Source organism: Solea solea, chromosome 20, assembly GCF_958295425.1.
Source record: "Solea solea chromosome 20, fSolSol10.1, whole genome shotgun sequence".
Lineage (NCBI taxonomy): Eukaryota > Metazoa > Chordata > Actinopteri > Pleuronectiformes > Soleidae > Solea > Solea solea.
Window position 1 is genome coordinate 3,459,340 of NC_081153.1, and position 12,474 is coordinate 3,471,813.

Genomic DNA, 12,474 nt, shown 5'->3' on the forward strand with positions numbered 1-12,474 from the left:
CAAAAAAAAAAGTGTGTGAGCACAGACAGTACACACAAAAAGAGTGTATTGGGTAAATCATATGAGCATATTCTTAATAATTGATGTTTGTCATGGTGAGTGCATGGCTACATCCCCTCCAGCCGCCGTAAGACAAGCGTGGAGTAAAAAAAACATGCATAGTTATTCAGCAGAGCACGCACGCACACACACACACACACACACCGATGAGACTGAAGCATCTGCTCCACACACACATACACATGCAGAAACAAACATCCTCAGACAAACATGTAAACAAACAAACCCGCGTAGAGATGCAATACCTGCTGCGCACGCACACACACACACACACACACGCACACGCGTTGGACATTCATGACTTGAGGGGACATTGCATTGACTTACATTCATTTCCTGGAGACTTACTCTAACCTTTACCACAATTACTACTGGCTTAATCCTAACCCTGACCCTGACCTCAACCTTACCTTAAAACATGTCTTCACCTTAAAATGTAGTTATTTACATTGTGGGGACTTGATTTGTGGAAGGACACAAGGAAGACAGGTCCCCAGAATGTGACTGTGTAAACAGTCTTAGGTCTGCACAACATTAGTAATACGTAATACAATAGTAACACACACACACACACACACACACAGGCAGTGTCACTAAGTACAGAGGTCACTCCATGTCAGAGTGGGAGTGGTTCCTGGGTCCCTCCCCCTCACACCTGCAGTTTGACAATGGGAGGAGGAGGAGCCAACAGGTGGAGAAGAGCCAGAGCCGTCAAGCTCCGCCCACTGTCACGATCAGAGCTCAAACCTGTTTCAAACCTGTCAGAAAGAGGAAGAGAAACTCAGACAGTCGTGGTGACAGAGCGGTGAAATGGCAGGAGTTCAGCTGCACAGAGAAACCTTCTCTTGTTCCATCTGTTTGGATCTTCTGAAGGATCCTGTGGCTCTTAACTGTGGACACAGCTTCTGTAAGAACTGTATTAAAGACCACTGGGACTCAGAGGAGCAGAAGAGGATTTACAGCTGCCCTCAGTGTAGAGAGATCTTCACACCGAGGCCTGAACTGAAGAAAAACACCATGTTAGCAGATTTAGTGGAGGAGCTGAAGAAGACTGGACTCCACACTGCTCCTGCTCATCACTGCTATGCTGGAGCTGAAGATGTGGCCTGTGATTTCTGCACTGGCAGGAAACTTAAAGCTCTCATGTCCTGTTTGGTTTGTTTGGTTTCTTACTGTGAGGAACATCTCCAGCCTCATCATCAATCACCTGCATTTAAGAAACACAAGCTGGTGGAGCCGTCCAAGAACCTCCAGGAGAACATCTGCCCTCATCACAATAAGATGATGGACTTGTTCTGCCGCACTGATAAGCAGTGTATCTGTTCTCTCTGCTCTGTGGACGAACATAAAGACCACGACACGGTCTCAGCTGCAGCAGAGAGGACACACAAGCAGAGAGACCTGGATCTGAGTCGAGAAGAAATCCAGCAGAGACTCCAGGACAGAGACAGAGACGTGAAGGTGCTTCAACAGGAGAGGAAGACTCTCACTCTCTCTGCTGATAAAGCTGTAGAGGACACAGACGAGAGCTTCGCTGAGATGATGCTTCTCCTGCAGAGGAGAAGCTCTGACGTGAAGCAGCAGATCAGATCCAAGCTGGATACCGAGGCGAGACGAGTCAGAGACGCCGAGGAGAAGCTTCAGCAGGAGATCACTGAGCTGAAGAAGAGAGAAGCTGAACTGAAGCAGCTCTCACTCACACACGACCACAACCAGTTTCTCCTCAATTACCGCTCACTGTCAGCACTCAGTCCATCGACACACTCGTCCACCATCCATGTCCGTCCTCTGAGACACTTTGAGGACGTGACAGTGGCTGTGGCAAAGGTCAGAGGTCAACTGCAGGACTTCCTGACCGAGATGTGGACAAACATCTCACTGGCTGTGGCTGAAGTAGATGTTTTACTGACAGAACCAGAACCAGAACCAAAGACCAGAGCTGAATTCTTCAGATATTCACAGGAAATCAAACTGGATCCAAACACAGCTCAAACACGTCTGTTATTATCTGAGGGAAACAGAAAAGTGACAACTATGGATAAAAATCAGTCTTATCCTGATCGCACAGACAGACTCACTCGTTATTATCAGGTTATGAGTAAAGAGAGTCTGACTGGACGTTGTTACTGGGAGGTGGAGTGGACAGGAGGCGGAGTTTCTGTAGCATTGACGTACAAGAACTTCAGCAGATCAGGTCCAGAAAGTTTATTTGGATACAATGACAAATCTTGGGCTTTATATTGTTACCAAAACAGATGTCTGTTTGTTCACAACAACATCAAGACTGACGTCTCAGATGTTACAGTCTCCAGAGTGGGAGTTTACCTGGACCACAGAGCAGGTCTTCTGTCCTTCTACAGAGTCTCTGACACCATGACTCTGCTCCACAAAGTCCAGACCACGTTCACTGAGACTCTCTATGCTGGAGTTTGTTTTCTCTGTTTTTCACCTGGAGACACAGCAGAGTTCTGTAAACTCAAATCATCTGGAGTTCTTTCAGCAGCAGTGAGTTAAACTCTGAGTTTAAATTTTTAACTTCTCTGCCACAACAATAACATCAACTTTTGACTTTTGAATTTAAACTGTGAGCAACTTTATTGACACAGTTTCTTTCATTTGCTCCTTTTAGTCTTAAACTCTTGAAAAGTGATTAAAAAATAAAGAGTAAAAACGTGATGAGACAGAGAAGAGATTCCACGCCACCATGCATCGTATGTGCTCGTAACCTCTCCATGGTCGGCGACTCTCTACTGCACAGCAAGTGCACGAGTCCAAGAGGAAGACGACGATTTCACGCTGATTTATGACGATCAATTTTTATATCACTGCTTCATTTATGTGAAATATAAAGTGTGGTGATCATTGTAACTGATTCATGGTTAAGTCTGTTTAAATCCTGGTTAAGTGTGTTTAAATCATGGTTAAGTGTGTTTAAATCATGGTTAAGTGTGTTTAAATCATGGTTAAGTGTATTTGATTCATGGTTAAGTGTATTTGATTCATGGTTAAGTGTAATTGATTCATGTTTAAGTGTATTTGATTCATGGTTAAGTGTAATTGATTCATGGTTAAGTGTGTTTAAATCATGGTTAAGTGTGTTTAAATCATGGTTAAGTGTGTTTAAATCATGGTTAAGTGTGTTTGATTCATGGTTAAGTGTATTTGATTCATGGTTAAGTGTATTTGATTCATGGTTAAGTGTAATTGATTCATGTTTAAGTGTATTTGATTCATGGTTAAGTGTAATTGATTCATGGTTAAGTGTGTTTAAATCATGGTTAAGTGTGTTTAAATCATGGTTAAGTGTGTTTGATTCATGGTTAAATGTATTTGATTCATGGTTAAGTGTATTTGATTCATGGTTAAGTGTAATTGATTCATGGTTAAGTGTATTTGATTCATGGTTAAGTGTAATTGATTCACATAACCTGGTGATTTGAGTATTTTAATTTAGACTTCTCCTCTCACTAGCTGCATTTCACCACGAGCCTAAGCCTGAACGGATTTATTTCTTTTGGTTTGAGTGAACACATTGTGCTTTTAAACAATTTATTAAAGTGTTCACAGTCTACGGTTTAACCCGTAACACACCTTACACACAAAAATGTCCTCATTGAAACCCATTCAAATATCAAATATTTCTGATGCATCATGATAAAAACATGGCAATTTAAGGGTTTAAAAACTTTAAAATTAATTAATGTTTAATATGTATGATGAGGACTGATGTTAGTTTTAAAAATATAATAAAAAAAAAACAATAATTTATACACCTAGATCACATTTTGGTGCTCTAGGTGTGTAAACACACCTTTTTTGAAGATGGTTAAACACTACGCCCTGCAGTAGTAGTTCATTTATTGTTTATTTCAAAGGAACAGGGAATATTAATGAACGTCAGTGTATAATTCACGTGTAAATATGTGGTAGTGTGAGTGTTTGAATGGGTGGTTTTCAAGATAAGAATAGTGGACAATAAATAAATATATAAATAATAAATCCCATGAATTCAAATGAAATTCCCATTTACGAAGCATCAGTGTTTTTCTCTTGTCACAGACTCCGGCGTGTAAACAAACTTCTCACCATTTGTCCCTTTTGACCGCCTATGAGTCACGCTGGTGTATTTATAGTCGAGCTTGGGTCCTGTTATTCGGATTTGAACTCTTTTTTTAACTTGAGGCACATAATAACACACGCTGGAGGAGATGATTGCACGGAACGGTCCCCTCGTACCCGAAGAGGTTTTCAAGGATTTCTTTGATTTCAAGTAGACATCCCAACAGCTTCCAAATGAGAACCAACAAAAAAATAATAATTTAGGTGAAATAAGCAGAGTGTTCTCAGTTTAACTGCATGAAGAGATTATGTGAAGCAGGTTTAGACGTTGTACGAAAGCCTTTTAAATTAATGTATTTGAATCATTATTGGTTTTATTAATTAAAAGCTTAACCAGGGACAAAGTCTTACATACACAGCATTGGTTACATTTTTATTAAGATGGATTATTATGCTAATTCATACTCACTTTTACTCTGTGTGTGGTTTTATTGCGGACAACACCTCACGTCTGTGGATCAATGCGTCATAGACAAAAGGGTAGACAGATGCAGTTTTATGTACTAATTACACAGTGATTACATTACAAGTGCCAAATATAAGATGACACACACACACACACACACTCGTATCTATATATAGAAATGCTGTTCATTCACAAAATGATCAAATCACTAAAAAAAAGGGTTTTGTTATGCGGCACACGCCCTCTGTGACGCTCTCACCACCAAAGTGCCAATGCAACAGTGTGGCACTCATCCACCGAAAGGATATATAGTTCTGTCCAATAGGCCACCACTAGGTTTTTGTATTTTATGTCCATTAAATTCTGTGATCTTTGGAATTTTTAATGGAATCATGTGAGTGAAATTGGTCCCAATATCAGGAAGCTGCCATTGAATTAAATAATGTATATGTAACGCTCAAGCGTGTCGTAAAGCAGCCACTTTTGACATGGAATAATTGGACAAACAAAGGAGTTACCAATGATATTAATTAGGATTTTTACCCCAGATTCAGAAGAATCTGGTGTTTCTTGTATCTTCTGATTGAGAATTGATTAATGCTGATTGTATGTATTATAATAATAGTATAAAAGCATCATTAATGTGTTTTTGTATGATAACATCACCAAATATAAAACTTTATAGCTTTATATGAGCATCACCTCAATGATTTTCTTTGCAATTTAGTCAGTAAGAATAGATACAAATAGAAAAATAGAGACGTATTTGAACCTTCTAAATGATAAGCTCCAATCTTCTTCCTCCTTCACATGCAGACAAAAACCTATTTTTTTAATATAACCTTCAATCACCCCTTGTTGAAATGTGGCCCTAGTTGCACACCGTCCATCACATCTGTGACTGTACTGCCAGTCGAGTCGAGTAAATGTTCTCAGAGAGGGTTTTAGTGTCTGCATGAGAGGATGCTGTTCAACGTCATCTCTGCTCCAAGGCTTCTCCATTGTGTGCCGGGGAAAAGTGGCTTATGCTTGTGGATTTAGCATCTGTCATTTCACAGTGCAAAGAAGCCATTTGTGTTTGCATGGCCACAATCGTGCTCGCAACGGTGACGGATAAGCTGCTGGTGATGACTAGTAATAGGCTTTTATGTGCCTGTGTGTGTGTGTGCTCTTGTATTTGTGGCCTCTTGAGGACATTTTCTGGCATAAACACTGGCCTTGTCAGGACCAGGAGTCCAAAAACTGGTCCAAATGAGGCAGAACCTCATCGGGGTTCAGTTTAGGGTGCTAAGATTTGAATTGCGGTGTGGTTAAGATTAGAGTTAGGCATTAGCTGGTCATGGTTAAGGTTTGGGATAACACTTTTATGTTCAGGCCGTCCAAATGAATGGCAGTCCTAAGAAGACTAGCTGTGCAAACCTGGAGGGGGGTTGGTTTCCGCTGTTTTCCTCCGCCTGTAACATGTGGCACACAGAGTGGGTGCTAAATGAATTATCTATGGATAATTAACATGCATGTAACATGCAGTTTCAACCTTGATCCAGGGCACCAGGAGCTCTAGTGAATAGAGGAAAAGTCTTATTTAACCCCCCCCAGCTTCAAAAATGACTTCTCATCACCTGAATCTCTTCCTTGTGTAATCACAGCTCATTCTACCTCCACACAGCTGTCATTACTGGCATCTGCTGCCTCCCATAGTTCCCCTCACATCAACCCAGGGTGTACCCACCCATCCCCCACTCCTCCTCGTCCCTCACCTGCCTCCCCCACCATCACCACTTTTGCTTCCTATGATTACATTACAAAATCAACCACAAAAAAAACATGTAATCTTCCTCTACCCTGTGACACTTTAATTTTTTTTTTCCCCTCACACCTCAATCTTACAGCCCCCAGTTTCTCCCTTTCAATTTCCACTGGATTTGCCCCCGTTTAGATGCAGGTGCACACAAAAGCCCACTATCTTCTCTCCCATCCTTGTACACTATAATGAAATCACTCCTCCAGCATCACATCGAGGACCTCACCCCCCTCTTTTTCCATCAGGGCAGTCTCTACATGCCTCCAAACCTGGAATCCCGCCCACAAGCCCCACTTTGCTTTTCTTGTCTCTCCTTCTTCCGCACGCTGACCTTCATTTCCTGCCCGCACCAACCCAAACACTACCGCACATCACTGTAACTACTTCTCCCTCCCAATTACCAGGTAAACCCCCACTGTGAGCAGGCTGTTACATCCATGCTTCTTATTTGCCTCCCTGACCTGGAATCACCTCCGCTCGTACCTCGCTCCTTCCTCCTCCTCCATCCATCCTTTTTTATTAAGCAAAGCCTCGTGGCAGCCGAGGGTGCCTGATGTTTGATAGCTTGTTAACTCGCGTCCAAAAGGAGACTCTGATTTACTCAGAGAGAATTATTTTGTATTTGCCTGCGTGTCCATTGCTGGCTTCTTTTTCCCTCAAGTATTTTGCAAAGGGGAAAAAAAGCCCTTGATGTTTATATGAGGGGAAAAAGAGGCTATAGCTGTGTTGGTATGCTAACTTGGGCGAAACTGGACTGAAGGATATCTGCACTCCTCAGAGGTTGCAGTATTTGAATTCGAAATATAACAAGGCTGGACTAACGTGGTGAATTAGTGCCGTCTCTGGTGGTTCTCATATGTGTGTTCCACAGTTCATTAAAAAGGGAGTCATCACTCTGCATAACATTTTTGGGAAACCTTGGATAGCCTCTTGTTACATTGTTATCAAGTATTTAACATTTTCAGTGGGCAAAGACGCGATGATTATGCACAAAAAAGACAAAACAAGTTAAATGGAAACAACAAAAGAATCATATCCGTCTCGTTGTAATGTTTTTATGCATGATAATCCACTCCGCTGTCATCTCTCTGCTTCCATCTTCCAAACATCCAAGTTTATTCATCACTATTTCATCTTTGGTCGACTTCCCAGTTGGGGTGGGGGTGAAGAGGTTCACAGGCCTCGTGGGTTATATGTGTGTTAAACTAATTAGTACCAGCCACGCTGTGAGGGGAAAGCTACGCGTACTTTTCAAATGCAGATGAAACGACGAGACATCTCACAAAACTCCGTGGCAGAGGTTCTTAAACGCGAGCGACTGAGCGATGCTTGAACTGCTGTCGCTCTCAGTGATCACTTTTCAGTAAAAACTATGCAAGCCATTATATTTTTCTGTCATCCTAAGATCCTGGGAACACATTGTGGAGGGCTCTAAACTTTTAATGACTGCTGCGCACGTCACAAATATCTTTTTCTCTCGTCCTGCGTCTGATTATGACCTGTAGATGTTATTAAACCAACAGTTTCCTGTGTGTCCGTCACTCATGAGAAGCAAAAATAATTAGTTTTGTTACTTCATGCTACTCCAAAACCCCCAGATCTGTATTCAACACATCAGCCAATCAACAGCCGATTTACACTGTGGCTACATGGGAGGCAAAGGCCTTGTTAGGACTGCCAGAATAAAAATGTTATTTCCATTTGGACAGCATAGAAAAAAAATCTAATCTGATTCAACCCACTTTTAAAGGTGGTTTGAAATGTGTGAAATCTCAGTCTGAATGCTCTGGCTGCAAAATCAAAATCAAATTGTTTTCTCATCACTCAGAACGTGACAAATATCACAATCAGTGACCATGACGACAGCACACAACACTGCAACATATACCAGTCGAGGATTCGGAGGACGGACTGTGGAGTCGTGTACCACAACTTGAAAAGATGATTGTTTCGAGATAGAAATGATGCCCCTCCATTCCCCCCCACATCTGTCTATTAAATGTGGCTTTGCCACACAAATCAGGTATAGAAACATCGGAATAGGTTTTTAGGTATCCATCCATCTATTGCTTTGTCCTCCACGCGAGGGTCGCAGACGGCTGCTGGTGCCAATCCCAGCTGACATAGGGCGAAAGGTGGGGTTACACCGCAGAGAGACAAACAAGCATTCACTCTCACATTCACATCCATGGTTAATTAGAGTGTCTGCATGTTTTTGGACTGTGGGTAGAAACTGGAAAACCCACGCACACACGTTGAAAACATGCAAACTCCATGCAGAAAGGCCCTTGTTACAACTGGGTCACGAAACTATCCGTAATTTCGCACAATGCATTTCACTTGGTCGTTCACACATGCTGGCTATGAGATAAAAGAGAAAACTCTGGTATACTGCAGCTCAGTTTCTCTGGAGTTTCATTTCATTTCCAAACTTCTCCGTTTTAGGTTGCTGGAAAACTCCAAATAAGTTTGGACGGCCGGTGTAAACACAGCAGGGCGGATGCTGCCTGAGCTCCAACACAAATAATCACGCTGCCTTCGCGATGGAATATAGAAGACATTAAAATAACAAATGCTGGTGTGATGTCGTATCAGCGCTGACTAATTAATGTGATGTCAGGGGCCTGAATTAAATATTGCTGCTGTGAATTGAGTGAACTGAGCAGGCACTTCAAATGTGTGTATGTGTGTGTATGGATGCTGTGATGATGATGATGATGTCAGCCATTAGCAACCCTGAAAGCCAAATATCAAAAACACGCCGTTAGTTGAAAAATCTTTGGATACAGGATCGATTCCTGGACTAACATCAGGTCGATATTCGGGTTGGAAACAGGAAGACAAATTTAAGAAGAATCCAAGGCAAAACGGAACAAATGCCTTTAATGTACCTGCATGATCATGTTCAAGCCTCTACAATACATACACGCTGACACGTTCCAGCCTCGAGCCTGTGTCAGGGAGTCAAAGAAAAGTACATTACAGAATATTACTGACATCACTAACTGTAATTATATTACTGTTACATTCTAATCATTGTGGAGAAGCAAATGCACATCACTCTGACTGAGACGTTATCGAGCAGCGTGTTATACATCTCAACACCAACGGCAGCAAATTCATATCGACGCAGCTCCACTGGAAGATTCACTGAGCTTATCCTCTCTGCCGGTCTGGATCCACAGTCAGAGCGAGGATAGCACATTTAGCTCCATTATACAGCAGCAGTTACATTATCTCACTCCATCTCAAGACCATTGCGTTGCCCTCATTAGTGCCATTAATAAGTCATTCAGCTCTCCTTCCTTCCCCTCTCCCCTTGTTCTATAACTGTACACACCCTGCCTTTGAATCTTCATCCTTTACCGGCCTGCTAATTGCTTTCCTTCCTCCATAATTCCCTGCAGCTCCCCATATTGCCGGACACCGTGTGACTGGCGAATGTGTTTGACACGCGGCTGGTGAGAAGTTAAATGGGGAGGCTAAATGATGCTTTGTGGCCTCGGTGATGATTTGGATGGTAATGACCGCAATGATAAAGGACGCTTCTCCAGTCTAATAGTGTTTGATTTCCCCGTTGGCCAGCGAGGAGAGAGATATCAGGGTTGCTCATCCAGTGAGAATGACCTTTAATTTCACAACAAGGCCCCGCAGATAGCAGACGCAACTCTCTCGACACACCCTCATTAGATCGCAGAGCTGGGAGCAGCAGTGAAACTTTACTCGGCAACGAGCTGGAAAAGTTTACAAGGTCAGCCATCACTGGGTTGCATGTATATGAATTTTAGATGATCTCTGTCTATCTCTTGAAAACATTATATCCCCCGAGTGACTTCAAGACTGCAGTCTGAAACCAGTATGCAGCCTATGTAGCCGCCTATATATCTGTGGGGAACAAACCCTGAACTAAACTGTATATCGATGAAAATTCTGAAGCAAACACACTTACTCAGTTTACATCGGTTTCTTATGAAAACACCTGCCTCGGAGACGCGGTGTAATATTAATATTTCCCTCTGAAATGAGTTTGGGAGTGACTCTAACCGGCGATGACAACGTGTGCCAGTGAACACTCGAAAGATATAATTTTCTCCACAGTTTATTCAATTACAGAGCACCTCAGCACAAAAGTAAATCTTCTCCCCCAATGTCTTATCCAAAGAAAATGTCTGTTATCATTTCACAGAGCTGCTCTGAGAAAGTGAATCCTGCGAGGTGAGGCTGTGTGTGGGGTTTGCTTTGCTCCACGGCACTGGTGCAGAGAATGAGGGCATACAGCTTGTCCCCGTCCTCCCTGCATTCCTCTCCTCTCCTGACAAAACCCAATAACTGCTCAGTGTTCCAACAATAGGCTTCAGATAAGTGGGGGAAAAGAGGAGAGAATAATAACACTCAAGTGTCATGGAGGGAATCTGCTTTTATCAACCTTTAACACTCCAGAGGACGGACTCAAAAATACGTGTGTGTGCCAACTCAGAGGCAAGGTAAAATACAATATATTTTTTTTATCTGTTTCCCACAGCTGCCCAGAGTAGCCCTCACTGCAGCGCAGAAATACCAAAAAACACTCTGATAAGAGCTGCCAACAAGGCTGGAGTGAATTTTAATCACTTAAGAACATGTGTTGTGGCGATACTGTCATGTTCCCTCGGCAGTGGTAGTTAGCAGAACAGTACAATAGAGGAAGGACTCCGCGGGGATGCCTATATAAATATGAATGTTTATGCATGAGCTTTTCTTGGCAGGGAAAGTGAGTATCTAATACTCCTGTTTCCACACAAAAAACGAGATATAGATGAACGCATGCTTGTGCGTTAGAGTTTGGTTGTGTCCACTCGTTGTCTGTTTCTCTGACGCCACGCTTGAGTGTTGATTACACGAATGTTTTTCTTGTCGAACGGCGCAGCCGCTGTTTTCTTCTTCGCCTAATTAAGCAACAGGGAGCTACTTTTAGCGTTTCATACTCGACCTCCTTATATGTGAAGTATGCAAATGAAGGTGTAACCCGGGTGAAAAACCCCATTGTCATTATTATTCCCTTTTTGTGAAGCGTAAAATGAAGCCGTGTGTCATTACGTCGCGCCGTTACGTCATTACGTCGCGCCGTTACGTCATCACATTGCGCCGTAACATAACTCCGTTGGGGCTCGCTGCCGGCAGCAGTGAGAGGAGCACGCCGGGGAAATGTTTGTAGGAGGAGCCGACTACCGGAGCCGCTGATCATACGATTCGGAGACCTAGGCTTAATGAATCATGGAATTGGCCAGGTGATGGCGAGAAGTATAAAAGTATAGTCAAGTTTGAAGATCCTTGGAAACCTCCACTGCTTTGGTCGGGCTGGTAGGAGGCTCCTTGGCACAGGCGCTCCTCTCTCTCTCTGCCCTTACACTCAATTAACATTCCACACCTACATTACACACATTCACCCATCAATACAGACTGTTCCCTAAATTTATTTATTGTCAATTTGTATATACATGATCGGAACTGTACATATTGTGTTGTTGTGTATGAATGGCCATTTGTATTTTGTTAAATATTTTCTGGTAATGGTTCACAATTATATGGTGTCACCAAACTCAAACTGCGTTCTGTGTCTTCCTCTCCACTCCTAGAGTCAGACCTGTTCTTCTGAACTCAGCCCAAACTTAGACTTTCGAAGCTATAACGCATCTAAATAATAGCTATCTGTTAAACTAATTGTACCTTATTAGGGTAGTGTACATGTTACATATTGTGGCGAGCTAGCCAGGAGTGGAGAAAGACTTGAACATTTGTTTTTTTTTGGTTTTCATATATTCATATATTTGTGTAGTAGTAATAATAATAATAATGGACATATTCGAGAAGCGTGGCATTAAGATTCCAAATGCGGTTTTGATAAAGGAAGCAACAAAAACTGAAACAGATGATGAAGTAGTCGACTTTTTACAGCAGTACGGTTCTATTTTAAAATTTGAACGTATCGATGATGAACCCGATTCTGTTTTTCACCAGTCGATTGTGGTTGAATATAATTCCACCGCTGCAGTAGTTGCGTTACGTCCACTTCTGCCGTATATATATGAGTGTGATGGCGCTGATGTTA

General features: G+C 42.3%; 1 protein-coding gene across 1 annotated transcript; it reads left to right on the forward strand.

The window, feature by feature from the left end:
- The first annotated feature begins 841 nt into the window (after positions 1–841).
- LOC131446984 (tripartite motif-containing protein 16-like) lies at positions 842–2,944 on the forward strand. Its single transcript, XM_058618416.1, has one exon. The coding sequence runs from the start codon at positions 871–873 to the stop codon at positions 2,572–2,574; it is 1,704 nt and encodes a 567-aa protein (XP_058474399.1). The 5' UTR covers positions 842–870; the 3' UTR covers positions 2,575–2,944.
- Positions 2,945–12,474: the final 9,530 nt, after the last annotated feature.